The following is an 18,784-nucleotide window of genomic DNA, read 5'->3' as shown; positions in this document are numbered from 1 at the left end:
CTATGAATAAATATGTTGATAAGGGATATGTGATAGAATAGAAAAATCACCTGCTACCATAAACCATATAATGAAGATTTTGAGAATGAAATCAGTAGTTTGTTGACATCATACAGTATTTGTTAGCTCTTTCTTATTGATAACAGTAATTCATCAAGAAAAGTTAAAACTGTATTTAGTAAATCAGTTAATGAGTGTGACCATTTATTTAATAGGATGATTTCCATCTAAACTATTTAAAATAAGTTTATCCAAATAAAGGGGTGGAAAAATGAAAAACACCATTCTTTGGTAATGAAATACAGATATATAAGCTTAAAGCTTATCCCAAAATGATTTAATGATTATTTTTGCTAGATAATTTTTTTCTTTGGAAAACAATTCATGCAGGATTCATGAAAAGCTCTTATTTTTTGTAACTTCATGTTTGTGATATGCTTTATTAAAAATAATTTTATAGTTTTTGTCTTTTATTACATTATATTAGTAAAAGGGATATACATTGTATATTCTCTATTACTCAGTTGTGTACTGTTAGAATATTCTTACCAGATCAAGAAGAAAATTTGCTTTGGATGTAGACATTGTTTTTGATTAGTCTGATAAGGATTGAAAGAAAATATTTTTTTAAATACCATAACTCAGTGCAAGTTACAACACAAAGGTAATTGTGAACAGATATTTACTAATATGCTGACCTCAAAATACTTCAGAGCTTCATTTTATTTGTCATGTGTTATTTGACTTCCTAATAATGGCCTGTCATTGAGTCAGATAACTGACTCAGTGCCATTGAATCTTTGAGATAAAGAGGTATACTCTATTAGCCTTCTTAGAATAACCCTTTGCCTTTCCTATCACTTCCCTCCCTCCCTATGTCCCCCTACCCATTCAAGGCCTAGTTGAAGTGCTGCCACCTCCATAGGCAAATTAGTAATATGCAGACTTAAAATTTCAGTATATAAATTATCAGCCAACTCTGTCCATGATTTGTTTCTAACAGTTCTAATCCAGAATGGGAGAAATGTGCAAAGATGTATTTATATGTGTACTCCTCAAAGTAGTGTTTATAATAGCAGAATGATAGGGCAAAAGAAGATAATTTACAGAAATGCTGATTGGTTAAGTAAATTCTAATAAATTAAGTAAATTATAATAAAATACTATGCAGTAATTGAAAATGTTGCTGTAGGTCTCTACTAATACAAAGATATTTATGACAATAAACATAAAACATTGCAGAGTAAGATGTATAGGAAATTCTCATTTAAATTGTGAAAGATCAGTCGTCAGATCATCTTGAAATGTTCTCTCCTGTATCTGATTGACTGTGCCTTGCTCCTTTGTGATGTCCTTAGAAGGACTTTGGCAAATATTTTCTTCAGTTATCTTATGAGAAGAGGGAATATCCTAAGAAACTGGAAGCTGCAGAACCAACATAATATAGCTAAATCATCCTTGAGGATATTGGGAGACCAGACTGTGGATACATTGGAGAATTGTTACATTTGGGGAAAAGTGTGAGTCAGTCACTACTGGAACTGCACTCTGGCCAGTGGCCAAAACGACACCTCCTTATGTAACTTCTTTGATACGAATGACCTGAATTAGCAGTTGAAGTTTGTCAAAAATTCACTTTGTAAACAAGTTGTACAAGATAGGGGCTTATGGATGCTCATACATCAGAGTATCTTTGATAAATACACCTGAGAACAAGTGAGAATGAGAACTAACTCCTAGTCTGGTTTGTCTATAGTCATTAAAAAGAGCAGGCTGGATTTTGACCTAATGTTAATAGGCTGGTTAGGATGCCTACATCCCATATTGGAGTACCTGGGTTCAAGTCTGGGCTCCAGCTTCCAATTCCAGCTTCCTGCTAGTGCAGATCTTGGGAGAAAGTCGGGTCCCTTCCACACATGTCAGAGATCTAGGCTGAGCTCCAGACTAAAACATGGTCCAGCCCTGGCCACCATGGACATTTGTGGAGTGAACCAGCAAACAGGGACTTGGCGTGAGCTCTCCCTGTCTCTGTCTCTGTGTGTGTATATGTGACTTTCTTGTGGTCATATTGAAGTCACCTTTTTTTTTTTTTTTTTAAGATTTATGTATTTATTTGAAAGGCAGAGTTACAGAGAGGCAGAGGCAGAGAGAGAGAGATCTTCCATCTGCTGGTTCACTCACCAAATGACTACAACGGCTGGAGCTGGGCTGATCCAAAGCCAGGAGACAGGAGCTTCTTCTGGATTTCCCATGCAGGTGCAGGGGCCCAAGGATTTGGGCCATCTTCCACTGCTTTCCTAGGCCATAGCAGAGAGCTGGATCAGAAGTGGAGAAGCCAGGTCTTGAACAGGCGCCCATATGGGTTGCTGGCACTACAGGCGGTGGCTTTACCCACTAAGCCACAGCACTGGCCCCAGGTTCCTTCCTTTTTTTTTTTTTTTTTTTTTTTTTGCCCTTTTGGTAAGTTGTAGTAAATACCCACTTACATTTGGGAGTAAACTAAAATTTATGAAATAATATACATTAAATAGTTATAGTGTTTAAGTGATGTATATGGATTTTAATTTATTTTGTCCATTTTTTATAATTATTAGTATTCTATAATTTAAAATAGATGACAGTATTGGCCAGCATTTATGTGACAAGCATGGTACTTTTTTTATTTACTATTTTGTTTCTGTTAATCCACACTAAATTCTGTGATATATATGAGTTTTGCTATATCTCTTATGAATGAAATTAACTACTTTTCTGATATTTAAGTACTGCTTGATCAAGTTGACATATAGGATTTGAAAGGACATCTTTCTGACCCAGGAACGCTATCTCTTAACTAGTACACATCATGATATATTATAGCATATAAATGCCTCCTCTTTCATTATTTTTTCCAATAAGCCAATTTCTATCTGCTCAAAGTAATCTGTCTTTAAAATTCCATAGATAGCACTTTTTATGTGCCTCTATTAATGGGGCTTTATCACGCCTTGGTTTTTAACATACTTATTCATCTGCACTAAATAATGGATTATACTCCTTGAGATAGTTATTTTTCCTGACCTAGCTTAGTCTGTTCAGTAACCTTGAGCCTTGCATGCAGAAATGCCTAATTAATTAATATTTTTCAAATAATTCAAGAAGCTTCTGCATTATCTGTATCAACCTAAGGTTTCTCTTGAAGGCACTGTGGTTAGAATTAAACTATAGCAAAGTTTTCTTTATCCATTATCTTTGTAAAGTTTTATTCAATTCCTTGTGTTTTTGTAATAGTTATTTCCATATATAATACAAAGTTCTCAGGATAAGCATTTGGGGACACCTGCAATTCTGTATGGGAGTTCCAGTTGGAGTCCCTGCTGCTCTACTTCTGATCCAGCTTCTTGCTAATGCATCCTGGGAGACAACAGATGATAGCTGCACTGCCTAGGCCCCTGCCCACAATAGACCTGGGATAGACTCCTAGCTGCTGGCTTCTGTCTAGCCCAGTCTTTGGTGTCGCAGGCATTTAGGAAGTAAACCAGCAGAAATGGAAAATGTCTGTCTCTTTCTCTCTCTCTCTCTCCATATCTGTCACTCTGCCTTTAAAGTAGGTAAAGAGAAATAAGCATTTTATGAAATGCAAAGTTACACTGAAAATTAAGAAGAACAATATTAAATATTTTGGCAAACAAGAGAATTGATTATACTCTACATCAAAGTCTTAGGTTTTCAAATGCTTTGAATGAGCTGATCTAAAAGGAACTTAAGTTATCTCAGAATCATTGTGCATCAGATACTATTCAAATCTTGGTAATTGTTTACTTATGTATTGGTTGTTTTTGGATGATACTGAGATTATATTTTTTTTGAGATTACATATTTTTAAATGACCCTTTAATACCAAGTTTGTTTATTTTCTCTTTAATACATGTTAATTAATTACATAAGTCTAAGTTAAATGTAACATGTTTTAATCGGTTTAGCTTCATGAAAATAACTTTTTGTTTTTTTAGATCAATATGAAAGATAATAAAAATGCCAAGTATATTGAGAATCATATTCCATCAAATGACTTGAGAGCCTTTGTATTTGAAAGTCAGGAAGACATGGAAGTTTTCCTCAAAGAGGCAAGTCAACCAGTACAATAGTGGCTCACTTGGTGCTTATCTTTCCATAATTGAATTTTTAACTTCACTAGAGCAAAAAGTTAATGTTGTCGCCAGATAACTCTTGTGTAACAGTCATTCAGTTCTGCTAATTTCTTTCCTATTTATGGCATTATTAGAGAATGGGTTTGTTTTGTAAAAGCAAACTAGCCTTTTAGCATCTGTAACATATTTTGGAAGTATCATTTGAAATTAATGTGAAAAATAATTGTCACATTGTTTTAGAGAAGGAAGTATTGTAATGATGTACCTTTAGTTTTTCCCATCTTAGAAATTATTATGGGGCCGGTGCTGGGGTGTAATGGGTGAAGCCATCACCTGGAGTGCTGGTATCCCATATGGGTGCCGGTTCAAGTCTCGGCTGCTCCACTTCCCATCCAGCTCTCTGCTATGGCCAGAGAAAGCAGTGGAAGATGGCCCAAGTCCTTGAGCCTCTGCACTTGTGTGGCAGACCCAGAAGAAGCTCCTGGCTCCTGGCTTCAAATCAGCTCAGCTCTGGCTATTGTGGTCATTTGGGGAGTGAACCAGCAGATGGAAGACCCTCCCCCCACCCCTTTCTCTCTGCCTGGCCTCTCTGTGACTCTGCTTTTCAAATAAGTAGATAAATCTTTAAAAAAAAAGAAATTATTAGAATGAACTGTTTTTTTGTTGAAGGGAAAATCAGTTTGATGTTATTTCTTAATATAAATGAAACTTCTTTTCAAAGAATAATAATTCTGTATCTGGCTAGAAGAATACCACTGACTGAAAATGTAAGCCATTGAAAGTCAGCATGGCGTAGTAATTAAGATTATATACTCTGTAGCTGGCTGCCAGGATTAGAGTGCTGGCTTTGCTTATAGTTTAGATGATCTAGACTTTTTCTGCCTCGTTTCTGCCTCATTTTCTGCCTTCTGTAAAATAAGGGTGATATTAGCCACTTCAAAAACTGGTTGTGATAATTAAGTCATTTAAATGTAAAAGTGTTAACAGTGCTTATTAACCATTATCATATATTGTTACATATTTATGGATAGCTATATATATACTTTCTAAAATTGTTTATTAACCCCCAGACTAATACAGGTTTTTTTTTGTTTTTTGTTTTTGTTTTTGTTTTTTAGATTTATTTGTATTTATTTGAAACACAGAGTTAGAGAGGTCTTTCATCAGCTGGTTCACTCCCCAAATGGCCGCAATGGTCAGAGCTGAGCTGACCAGAGCCAGGAGCCGGGTCTCCCAGTCAATGCAGGGGCCCAAGGACTTGGGCAATCTTCTGCTCCTTTCCCTGGCACATTAGCAGGGAGCTGGATTGGAAGGGAAGCAGCTGGGACTGGAACCGGCACCCACATGGGATGTTGGCAGTAAAGCCTGGGACTTTCACCCACTGTGGCACAATGCTGGCTCCTATATATGTACTTTTAAAATGAGTTTTAAACTCAGCTTTTTTTTTTTTTTTTAAGATTTATTTATTTGAAAGGCAGAGCAATTGAGAGAAAGAGAGAGATCTTCCATCTGCTGCTTTATACCCCAGATAGCTGTACAGCCAAGTCTGAGCCAGGCTGAAGCCAGGAGCCAAGAACTTTATCTGGGTCTCCTACATGGGTAGCAGGCGCCAAGTACTTGGGCCATCTTGCAGTTGGTTAACTGTGTATTATATTTGTTATATATGAATTGTAAGTTGTTAACTAGCTGTAACTATTAGTAAAATTTTTCTTTCCTTTTGCATTTTCTTTCTTTTTCTTTAAAAGAGTCACAAGTTAGGTCTTGTTTTGTCTTATTCTGGATCTGCTCATGTGGTCCTAGGTTTCTGTGGTTTACATATGCTTGGAAAGAATCTCTAATTTCTTTGATATTTATCTTGGCAACCTGTTTCTGAATATGAACATAAAGATGGTTGGATGTATAAGATTGTAAAATTGAGTCCAAAAGGGTAAACATCTGTGTTACAACTGTTTAAAACTAATCAGTGTCAGAGCTCACTGGAGTTGCTCATCTGAATTAAATGTCTGTGATACCTGGTACACTGTGAAGGTCCTGCACTCAGGTGTAATTGGAGTATTTCTTTTTTAGAAATACACAGATTCCCATATCTTTAATACCTTATCTTGCATCAAGAACTCAGGTTGCCTCTGTGTTGAGGATTTGAAGTATATGTTAATAATTTGATAAAAATTTCTGATAATTTCACCTTCAGTTCTTTTTTTTCTTGTTCTGTGATAATTAGCTTTCCATGAGTGCTCATCAGAAAGGACCAGAACTTCTATATATTTGGGCTTTTTTATCGGTGTATTTTAAATTGTGAAATTTACTCTAAATTACTCTCCCCTATAATTTTAACCACCAGAGGAGTGTTTCTCATCCATCCTTCAGTAACTAACAAACTGTCTTCACAGTTTTTCCGCCACAATTTTTGTCACTTTTGGGTGGGTATTATCTGTAGTGTTATTTGTTTATTTTTTTAAATTGCCTTGCTTTTTATTAGTCAAGGAAAGTACTCTAAAAAATACTGTATTATCACTGCAAAATTTAAAAACCAATAATGTGCATAACAATAAGATAATTAAAAAGTTACTAAATTCTAGATCTGTAACAGTTGCTTTCTAAAAGTAGATAACATGTTTTTTTTTTTTTTATTTTTTTATTTTTTTGACAGGCAGAGTGGACAGTGAGAGAGAGAGACAGAGAGAAAGGTCTTCCTTTGCCGTTGGTTCACCCTCCAATGGCCGCTGCGGCCGGCACACCATGCTAATCCGAAGCCGGGAGCCAGGTGCTTCTCCTGGTCTCCCATGGGGGTGCAGGGCCCAAGGACTTGGGCCATCCTCCACTGCACTCCCGGGCCACAGCAGAGAGCTGGACTGGAAGTGGGGCAACCGGGACAGAATCCGGTGCCCCAACTGGGACTAGAACCTGGTGTGCCGGCGCCACAAGGTGGAGGATTAGCCTATTGAGCCATGGCGCTAGCCTCCTTTTTAATTTTTCTAACAAGGAGAAAGTTACAGTGTGGTATCAGCACATCCTAAATTCCTTAACTTCTTTTTAAAAACATGTTATCGGCTGTTGCCGCAACTCAACAGGGTTCTAGTCCCAGTCGGGGTGCCAGTCCTATCCCGGTTGTTCCTCTTCCAGTCTAGCTCTCTGCTGTGGCCCGGGAGTGCAGTGGAGGATGGCCCAAGTCCTTGGGCCCTGCACCCGCATGGGAGACCAGGAGAAGCACCTGGCTCCTGGCTTCGGATCAGCATGGTGCGCTGGCCGCAGCAACCATTGGAGGGTGAACCAACAGTAAAGAAAGACCTTTCTCTCTGTCTCTCTTTCACTGTCTAAATCTGCAGGTCAAAAAAAAAAAATTTAAAAAGGAAATTACCTTCTTACTGTGTAATTGTTTCAGTTAATATAACCACTAAAACAGTAGATTTTAAAAACTTAATGAGCCACATATACTAGTTTCACTAGTATATTGACTCATGGCCAGTATTGTTTCATCTTTACCTCCATTCTTCCATTGACTTTTTTTGATATAACATGGATATAATTTAAACTTACAGAAAGGTTATACACATGGACCTGCTTTATACCCATTTTTTACATTCACTATTTATATTTTGCTCTATTTTTTATTTATCTATTGCAAAGTACAATCAATTCTGCTACAGCCCAACAAACATTCCTAAAAATTACAAAATGATGCAATAAATGAAACTCAAAGGACTTATGGGAAAAGAGCTTAGAGTATAACACTCACAAATTTCATAAAAGAGAAACATAGAAAGATGAACCAAATATAACATGGCAACACAATTTTATGCATGTGAAATTGATATTTATGTATAAATAGAATAAATATAGTAGTACCCCTTATACTCAGGATAGGTTCTCAGATACTCAGTGGATGTCTGAAATCATAGGTAATATTGAAAGCTACATATACCATTTTTTCCTGTACCTACATACCTATGATAGTTTAATTTATAAATTAGGCACAGTAAGAGAATAAGAGATATGATTCATAGTAAGATAGAAAAAGTATATTGTCAAAAAATCATGTGGTTTTTCTTTTCTCTCAAAATGTGCCATTGTACTGCACCAAACCTTGTTGACCATGGGTTACTGAAATTGGGACATAAAACTACAACAAAGGGAGGGACTACTATATGATGCTTTATTTTGAAAAAAATCTGAAATTGGCTTCTGGAAGGAGTATTGGAAGTGTTCATTTTTTGAGTTATTATGTAGTGGTTAAAGCACTTACAAAGTAATTAAATTAAATTTTATGGGACGTTGTAACAAATATGAATGGGTATAGCTCATAACACATGGTGAACAGAGATGGCTGTTAGATGTCTGAGAGGGTTGAGTGTGTACTTGCACATTATATATATTTTATTAAACAGTTCAGGTGGATGTAGTTTTCTGCATTTACCTAGAAAACATCTTTTATTCCCTATGGGTGAAATTATGCAAGCACATGTGAAATTCACATAATGCTCAGATCATCTCCTGGTATCAGTTGCATGGAACAAATTTGTTTTTAAAACAAGCACTATATGGGGCTGGCACTTTGATATAGCAGATAAAGCCACCGCCTGCGGTGCTGGTGTCCCATATGGGTGCCAGTTCAAGTCCTGGCTGTTCCACTTCCGATCCAGCTCTCTGCTATGGCCTGGGAAAGCAGTAGAAGGTTGCCCAAGTGCTTGGGCCCCTGCACCCGCATCAGAGATCTGCAGTAAGTTCCTGGGTCCTGGCTTTGGATTGGCCCTGTTCTGACTGTTGTGGCTGTTTGGGGAGTGAACCACTGGATGGAAAACTTCTCTTTCTCTGCCTCTGTCTCTCTGTAACTCTGCCTTTCAAATAAAATAAATAAATCTTTAAGAAAACCGAAACAAGCACTATAGTAAAATTGGCCCTCTTTATCTTGGTAGCTATTGTGGAGATATTTTGAGACTGCAAATACCATGTTCCTTGTGAAACTACCTAATAGATTTAAGAGCCATTAATAATTCTAATTCAGTCATTTCTACTGTATTTATTAGTTGACATTCTACCTATAAGGAAGGGCTTTTTCTTCATTAGTTCATTTATTGATATGTTGATTATATAGTATAAATTCGTAGAGTTTATAATCCATTACTACTGTTATTTTAGTGCTCAAATTGTCCCAGATTTGACCAGTCTTCAGGTTTTCTCCTATATCCTTTTAATATTATTGCCATCTTATTTTCAGCACTTCTTTCTTTTTGCTGCAGTTAAGATGTTACAGACTCACTTTGAATGTGTGCTGCCTGCCCTTATAAACTCTCTTTTTCCCAAAAATCCCTAGTTACTTTAAGAAATCATGATCTGGATACAAGGTGTGTTCATTGCTACTGCCATCTCATTGCTTCAGAATACATAAATGCAAACCTTTATATTTAAATTAGTTTCTGTGTTTATCTAGAGAACAAGAGAGTATATTTAAGTGCAGCATGAGTTTATACTGTTAGTCTTTCTCCTTTGCATATTTTGTTTTTTTTAAAAAAGAATTATTACTTATTTGAAAGAGTTACAGAGAGAGAGGTCTTCCATCTGCTGGTTCACTCCCCAGTTGGCAGCAACAGCCAGAGCTGTGCTAATCAGGAGCCAGGAGCTTCTTCCAGGTCTCCCACGCGGGTGCAGGGGCCCAAGGACATGGGCCATCTTCTACTGCTTTCCCAGGCCACCACAGAGAGCCGGATCAGAAGTGGAGCAGCCGGGTCTCGAACTGGCGCCTATATGGAATGCTGGCACTGCAGTTGGTGGCTTTACCCACTATGCCACCTCGCTGGCCCTGCTCCTTTGCATATTTGTGATTCTTTTCCATACTAATGAGAAACGTAGCTCCCCTAAGTTATCAGTACATTTACTCATTTGTTCAGGCTTAGAATGCCGTGAAAATAATTTTAGAATTACCAGTCATACCACCATGAAATTCCTCCTTTCCACCATCTCAACATGACTCCATTACTATCTCTAAACATTGTTATGTCTTATTCTGTGTAAATCCAGTGAATCTTTTGTTAAATGTTTTAGCATGTAATTTAGCTATATACATTATTAAATGTATAATTTAAATATGCACATTCTTAAATATGTGTTTTATGGCTTTTTGACACATGTAAATGGTTTTCTAAAATTCATTTTGTAATCATTTATTGCTGGTGTATAGGTGACATACAATTAATGTTTTATATTGACCTCGTATCCTGTGACACTCTTGAATTGTTGAATTCTAGTAGTTGCTTTTTAGGTTCCATAGGATTTTTTATGTACTATGTTCTCTATAAATGGATTGTTTTATGTCTTCCTTCCCAACATTTTATTTTTTTATTTAGTCTTGCCGTATACTTCTAAAATGGTGTGAGGTCAAAGATTAGACATCCTTGTTCCCAGTCCTCGAGGAAAAGCACACAATATTTCTCCATCAAATGTGATGTTTGCTATAGATTTTTCATAACTGTCCTTTATCATGTTGAAAGAATTTCCTTCTGTTATTAGTTTGCTGAACATTTTTATCATGAATAGCTGCTGAATTTTGTCAATTCTCTTATCTTCACTTACTGACTTTTGTCCTGTGATCAAATATGATAAATAGGTTAGTTTTACATCTGGCATTTCTGGGATAAGCTCTGCTTGATTGTGTATCCTGTTCATATATTGCTGTGTTGTATTTGCTAATAATTTGTAAAGGGTTTTTGCATATGTGTTCATGAAGGATATTGGTTTGTAGTATTTTTTTAAGTGTTTTTTTAGGTCTTGGTATCAGGTTTATGGTAATATGAAATGGCTTGAAAAGTGCTTCATTCTGTGTTTTCTGCAGAGTTTTAATATTGTAGGTACTGGCTCAAGTATTTTGGTCACTGCCACCCATGTGGGAGATCAGATTGAGTTTTGGACCATTCCTGGCTGTTGGCATTTGGGGAGTTAACTAGCAGATGAAAGATCTCTTTTTTTCTATGCCTCTCCAATCTTACTGCCTTTCAAATATGTTAAAATTAAAGCTTTTAAAAAAATGTTCAAAGACTGGCATTGTGGCATAGCAGGCCAAGCCATTGCCTGTGATGTTGGCATCATGTATGGGTGCTGGTTCAAGTCTCAACTGCTCCACTTTGAATCCAGCTCCCTGCCTTTTGTGCCTGGGAAAGCAGCAGAGGATGGCCAGGTCGTTGGGTTTCTGCACCCTGCTCCTGACTTTAGTCTGGTATTGCCCTGGGCATTATAGCCATTTGAGGGGTGAACTAGTGAATGAAAGACCCCTCCCTCCTCTCTTTCTTTCTCTCTGTCTCTGTCTCTCTCTCTCTCTCTCTCTTTCTCTCTCTCTCTCTGTATCTCTCTCTCCCTCCCCCCTCCCTCTCTCCCTCCCTCCCTTCCTTCCTCCCTCTCTTTCTCTTAACTCTGCTTTTCAAATAAATAAAAAAATATTTTGAAAGTCCAGAGTTTATAATTATTATTTGTGAAAAGCTTAGCACAATACGAGATAAACTGCCATTAATGGAACTATCCCTCTTCTGTATTATTTTGAAGCAAGTCTCATTCTATTTTATGTGAAAGTATTTTAGTATATACTTCTGAAAGAGATGAACTTTTTTTTTAAAAAAAAAAAGGCAATGTAATTACGCTATCATATCACAGTAAAAATTTCTTGGAATTATCATCAAATATCCAGTGTTCCAATTTATGATTATCCCATGAATTATTAGTAGGATTATGGTAACTTTGAAGATCATCTTCCTCCCTTCCTTCTTTCCACTATTTCTTTTCTCTATTTATTTGAAAGTCAGAGAGATAGAGATAAGCAGAAGTCTCCCAACCACTGGTTCATTTTTCCGAATGTCCACAACAGCTGGGGTTAGGCCAGGCCAAAACAAGGAGCCAGCGATGCAATCTAATTTGCCCACAAGGGCAACAGAGACCTAAGAACTTGAACCATCACCTGTTGCCTCTCAAGGTGCACATTAACAGGAAGTTAGATTTACAATTGGAACAGAACAAGGACTTTACCCAGGTACTCCCATACTGATGCAGGCATCCCTGGTGGTATCTTAACTGCTGCCCCAATCTCTTCCCCCCTCTTAAAATTATTTCAATTGAGAATATACATTAATTAAAATATTGGGTTTTTTCTTAACTCAGGTTCGTGACAATAAAAAATTAAGGGTAAATGCTGTTATTGCTCCCAAGAATTCATATGCAGCCAAAGCACCTTCAAGATCTCTAAATGAACTGAAGTAAGTTTTGAAAAAATTGTTAGATTTGACGGAAGTATTAAATAATTTATCTCTTAAATAAGTTTTAATTAATTCCTTGTCACATAATGTGTTTATTGTAAGCTATAGTATTCTTTTTTAGGATCTTTAATTAAAAATGGAAAACTTTGGGCCCAAGAACACACAGCCATGGTATAGTTAGTATATGATGAAGGTGATATTTCAGATCTGCAGAACAGTAATAGAATATTTAATAATTGGCAGGAAATTAGTGGGTTGGTTATTGGGAAAATGAAGTGATAAATCATCACCTTCTAATGCAAAAATAACTTCCAAAATGACTGACTATAAAATTTACAATTCAAAGTAACTAAGTAAACATTCAAAATATAAAAGCAATAGAAGAAACAAAAACATTCTAATAGTTTGTAATCATAAATAGCTTAGGTTTCTCTGACAATAAGGTAAATAATGTGAAGTGAATTTAAAATGTAAAAAAATTAAATAAACCCAGCTATTACCGTACCATTGTTGAAATGATTTACATTTCCTGTTGACCACTTGTCAACCTTAGATTTCTTGTTTTTAATGATAATTTTAAGAAAAATTGAGTTGGTACTTTTCCTTTCAGACAGTATGGCTTTTTCTCTTATTTGCGAGAATTGTTTGATGCACCTGATCCAGTGATGAGCTACCTGTGCTGCCAGTATCATATTCATGAAGTTCCAGTAGGAACTGAAAGGACCAGAGAAAGAATTGAGCGGGTAAGAAAGTAGTGAATACTTACCAAATTCATAGTTTTATTCAAACTTCTTAGCTTAAAGTGAAGTCAGAAGTGCCAGAAATTTAAATAAGTGTATCATTCTGTTATTTTTTAATGAGACATAAAACAGTGAGTGTTGGCTAACACTTCATGGTAAGAGTGATACGGAGATAACTGCAATAGGTCCGTACTTAATGTCTGTAAGATAATTGCATAAAGTTAAAATCTGGAAGGAAGCACTCGGTGTTCTTTCCTGATTCTTCCCTGCTTGATAAACCTTTGTTGAAGTCTCATATTCCAGGTTATCTTTCAGACAGATTGTAGTTTAGAATGGTAGGCTACAGTATAGAACTGTTTTGTAAAACTTCTACTCAAAACTGTCCCATGACGATTCCTCATCTCATTTTCTTAGCTAATATAGCTGCAGAAACTCTTAGTTCCTATATTTTGCTAGTACTGTCTGGAATTTTCTTTTTACAAGTAATCCGTGACTCCAGATCACATGTACTTTTTTCTCACAGGCATAAGTGGGAAATTTTCCTAGAATAGGTGTTTCCGTACATTGACCTGTTAATACTGCTCCTAAGTATTGGGAACTATACAGACCTAGCTACTATTTATACTACTGAATTTATTAGAAAATGTTTTAAATTCCCTTGGGCTGGCATTATGGTGTAGCAGATAAAGCCACCACCCGCAATGCTGGTGTTTCATGTAAATGTTGTTTCAAGTCCTGGCTGCCCCACTTCCGGTTCATCTTCCTGCTAATGGCATGTGAAAAACAATGTAGAATGGCCCAAATATTTGGGACTTTGCTGGCCACGTGGGACACCTGGAAGAAGCTCTTGGCTCTTGGCTGCAGCCTGGCTCAGCTGTGGCCATTGCAGCCTTCTGAAGAGTGAATCAACAGATGGAAGATGTCTCTCTGTCTCTTCCTTTCCCTCTGTAATTCTGACTTTCAAATAAGTAAATCTAAATGAATGAATGAATATATAAGTAAATAAATATAATTCCTGACAGCCGTGTGGTGGCTATGGTGGCTCAGCAGTTTAAGCCAGCACTTGGGGCATTTGTATCCCATATCAGAATGCCAGCCTCTTGCTGATGCGTTCTGGAAAGCAGCAGATGGTGGCTGCTTGGGCGTCTGCCATCCACATGGGAGATCCAGGTAGAGTTCTGAGTTCCTGACTTTGACCTAGACCAGCCTTGGCTTTTGCAGGAATTTGGAGGAGTGAACCACTCTTTCTTTCACTCTCATTCTCTCTTGCTTTTTCAAGTAGATAAAAAAAAAAAAAAGTGAACGTTAAAAAAAAAAAATCCTGGGACTGACTTTGTAGTACAGTTTGTTAAGCTCCTCCCTGTGATGCCAGCATCCTGTGTGAGTGCCATTTTGCATCTTGGCTGCTGTTTCTACTCCAGCTCTCTGCTAATGTACCTGGGAAGGCAGCAAATGATGGCCCAACTACTTGGGTCCCTGCCACCCAAGTTGGAGAACAGATGAAGTTCCCGGCTTTACCCTCGCTCACCCCTGGCTGTTGCAGCCATTTGGGGTGTGAACCAGCAGATGGAATGTGTCTCCTCTCTTTCTTTCCCCTCTCCCTCTCCCTCCTTCATCTCACCTCCTCCCTCCCTTCCTTTCTCTCCCCCTCCTCCATGAATTCTCTGTAATTCTGCCTTTCAGATAAATTTAAAAAGAAGAAAATTTTTAAAAAATTAAAATTAAAATCCTAAGAACTCATATACAAGTATTCCTAAGCCAATTAATATGGGAGCTTTTTGTACTTCATTAACAGAATATGGGAATGAGGGCTCATCACCAACCTGTTTTTGCAAAAAAAAAGTTACTTATAATAAGTTGCCTATGTCTGTGTTTTTTTTTTTTTTTTTAAAGATTTATTTATTTAAGAGGCAGAGTTACAGACAGAGTGAGAGACAGATGGAATGGTCTTCCTTCCACTGGTTCACTCCCCAGATGGCTGCAACGTCTGGAGCTGTGCTGATCTGGAGCCAGGAGCTTCTTCTGGGTCTCCCACGTGGGTGCAGGGGCCCAGCCACTTGGACCATCTTCTGCTGCTTTCACAGGCCATAGCAGAGAGCTGGATTGGAAGAGGAGCAGCTGGGACTAGAATCAGCACCCACACGGGATGCCAGCACCACAGGCAGAGGATTAACCCACTGCACCGCAGCACCAGCCCTGCCTGTGTCTTTAATTTAAAATCATATCATGATACGGTGATCATTCAGGGAAACTAAAATAGAACTTTCCAAATGGATGTATGTCTCCTGTATTAAAGTGAGGTTTAGAAAAGAAGACAGGCCGGCGCCGCGGCTCAATAGGCTGATCCTCCGCCTTGCGGCGCCAGCACTCCAGGTTCTAGTCCCGGTCAGGGCACCGGATTCTGTCCCGGTTGCCCCTCTTCCAGGCCAGCCCTCTGCTGTATCCCGGGAGTGCAGTGGAGGATGGCCCAAGCGCTTGGGCCCTGCACCCCATGGGAGACCAGGAGAAGCACCTGGCTCCTGCCATCGGATCAGCGTGGTGCGCCGGCCGCGGCGGCCATTGGAGGGTGAACCAACGGCAAAAAGAAGACCTTTCTCTCTGTCTCTCTCTCTCTCACTGTCCACTTTGTCAAAAATAAAAAAATAATAATAATAATAAAAAAAGAAAAGAAGACAAGACCATATGCAAATTTCTGTCATAATGTAAGGGTAGGAAAAATTCTCTACTAATGCAGAAAGACAATAAGAAGTATGATAAGGGATTTCTTTCTGTACTTTGGGGCAGAAAGGAACAACTACTATGCTTGTAAATCCTTCTGCTTTTTGAGCAGTGCTTTAATTGAATTGTTTTTATGCATTTTTAACATTTGTTTAATTCATCTAGAGAACTTTTTCACTTCTGTTTGTAGTAGAAAAATGGCATTGAAATTCATATATTTACATTAAAAATGAAATTAATTTGAAAGAGTTTCAGGGAGGGAGAGGCAGAGAGAGAGTTATCTTCCAGATCCTCTGGTTCACTCCCCAAATGGCCACAACGGTCAGGGCTGGGCCAGGCCAAAGCAAGGATCTTCATCCAGGTCTCTTGTGTAGGTATAGGGGCCCAAGGACCTGAGCCATCATCCGCTGCTTTCCCAGGTGCATTAGCAGGGAGCTAGATCAGAAGTGGAACATCCAGGACTTGAACCAGAGCCCATGTGGAATGCGGGCGCTTGCTTTACCCACTACACCACAGTGCTAGCCTGATTTTTTTTTTTTTTTTAAGAAAACTTCTATTTAACAAATGTAAATTTCAAAAGCACAGCTTCTGGATTATAGTGATTTCCCTCCTCCCATAACCACCCTCCCTCCCGAAAACCTTCCCATCTCCTACTCCTATCCCATTCTTCATTAAGATTCATTTTTAATTATCTTTAAATACAGAAGATCAATTTAGTATATACTAAGTAAAGATTTCAACAGATTACACCCACACAGACACACAAAGTAGAAAGTACTATTTAAATACTAGTTTTACAGTTAATTTGCTTAGTACAACACATTAAGGACAGAGATCCTACATGGGGAGTTAGTGCACAGTGACTCCTGTTGTTGATTTAACAATTGACTCTCTTATTTATGACGTCAGTAATCACCCAAGGCTCTTGTCATGAGCTGCCAAGGCTATGGAAGCCTCTTGAGTTCGCCAACTCCGGCCATAATCAAAGTGGAAGTTCTCTCCTCCCTTCAGAGAAAGGAGGCCCGTTCTTTCCGCTGAGATCTCACTCACAGAGATCTTTCATTTAGGTCATTTTTTTGCCACAGTATCTTGGCTTTCCATGCCTGAGAAACTCTCATGTTAACCCAATTTTTTAAATTCTTAAACACATTGAATGTTTCTTATACTTTATTGTCCCAGTGTCCTCCTTTAAGTTATCATGAGATATTTTTCAGACTCATGTACATACTGTAAATCCAAAGCAGGACATATTTTGAGCACCTAGTAAAGCCCCTAGCATTATCTTTTGAAGATACAAGTCTTTGTTTATAGCCTCAGTCTTTCAGTTTGTTTCAGATATAAATAGTGGCAATAATATCTATATGAATATTTCTTCCTTCACTTCCTGGAGCCCAGTGCTTTGGAGTAGCAGATAAAGCCGCCACCTGCAGTGCTGGCATCCCATATGGGCACCAGTTCAAGTCCCAGCTGCTCTACTTCCAATCCAGCTCTCTGCTATGGCCTGGGAAAGCAGTAGAAGATGGCCCAAGTCCTTGGCCCCTGCCCCCATGTGGGAGACCTGGAGGAAGCTCCTGGCTCCTGGCTTCAGATTGGCACAGTTCCGGCCATTGCAGCCATTTGGGGAGTGAACCAGCGGATGGAAGACACCTTTCTACCTCTCTCTCTCTCTCTCTCTCTGTGCATAACTCTTTCAAGTAAATAAATCTTAAAAAAAAGATATACTTGATATATTTTTTTAAAAAAAAGTATTTCTTAGTGAATGTTTCACTTTATTATCAAGCCTTTACATTTGAGGTTCTGTCACAGTGTTAACACCTTATTTATGGAATTGTTGTTTCATTAATTTCTAAGATAGTGCCCTGTGGTTAAATTGTCCGTAGTTTTAAGATGTCCTTTTTGCTGTAAATGCCCCTCCTTCACTATCCTGTTGGGTCAAATTCCATTTAAAACTCAATGTTTATGAAACTTGGGTAGGCTAACCTCATCTAGTGTTTTTCTTCATAACAGACTATTCAGGATTTAATGTGCCAGTTTATACCCTATTGACTATGCTTTAAATCTGTCTTATCTCTTCACCTAGAGTATATAATCCTGGAAAGAAACAAGCCATGGTGGTATTAGTTATGAATCTTTATAAATTAGAAGAAAACTGTAGGAAAACAGCCTGTTCTTCATATATACACAAAAGTAGATCTTAACAATGTCACAGTGTTTAGAATGTTTTCTAATTTATGAAACTCCTTGTATAAATTCTTAAGAAAATATTTTGAAAAAACACAAAGGACAAAAATTTTATGTACTTTCATCTGAAAAATGCTTCCATTGAGTAAGGAACAAAATATACAGAAACTAAATATTAAGCTCTCCATCTCTGAACAGTACACCTGTGGATAGGGGAGAATAAATGACTTACCAAGATAACATAGTTCACCATTCTGGGTATCTGGCTCCTGATGTGTTTTCTTAAATATAAAACTCTAAAGTATGCTGATTTGGGTGAGATTATGTAATGAAGTAGTAGTATAGCCAACTTTTCTGGTTTTCTTAGTTTTCTCCTAATTCTTTTTCTTAGTATTGCTCTCTAATATAATATTCTTGAATGAATCAACCACCTTTTTAGAGATGTTTTTGGATAAATTAAGAAACAGAAGGTATATGTAGTATATTTTATGCTAAATTAGACCTTTTGAAATTCACTTGCTCTGTATTTGTAATATTTTACTCTAAAACGTGTATTGTAATTATTATTATTACATGTGCACTAACATTTGTTTTACATTATAGGTAATACAAGAAACTCGATTAAAACAAATTTATACAGCAGAAGAAAAGTATGTGGTGAAAACTTCTTTTTATTCAAACAAACTTATTTCTAGTAATACATCCCTAAAAGTGGCCCAGTTTCTCACTGTCACTGTGGATCTAGAGCAAAGAAGACATTTGGAAGAACAGCTAAAGGTTG

General features: G+C 37.6%; 1 protein-coding gene across 5 annotated transcripts in view; it reads left to right on the top strand.

Moving 5' to 3' along the window:
* Window positions 1-18,784, top strand: part of SMC5 (structural maintenance of chromosomes 5) — a 113,952-nt gene that overhangs the window by 53,565 nt on the left and 41,603 nt on the right. For 4 of the 5 annotated variants that reach the window (XM_008256276.4, XM_070050947.1, XM_002708237.5 and 1 more), the window contains 4 exons: window positions 3,993-4,106; window positions 12,270-12,364; window positions 12,975-13,107; window positions 18,607-18,780. In XM_008256276.4, coding sequence (XP_008254498.1) covers window positions 3,993-4,106; window positions 12,270-12,364; window positions 12,975-13,107; window positions 18,607-18,780 — 516 coding nt within the window. The remainder of the gene's footprint in view (window positions 1-3,992; window positions 4,107-12,269; window positions 12,365-12,974; window positions 13,108-18,606; window positions 18,781-18,784) is intronic. The other variant, XM_017341738.3, reaches the window with a different exon arrangement.

This window comes from Oryctolagus cuniculus, chromosome 1 (genome assembly GCF_964237555.1).
Source record: "Oryctolagus cuniculus chromosome 1, mOryCun1.1, whole genome shotgun sequence".
NCBI lineage: Eukaryota > Metazoa > Chordata > Mammalia > Lagomorpha > Leporidae > Oryctolagus > Oryctolagus cuniculus.
This window is presented reverse-complemented; position numbering and strand designations above follow the sequence as displayed.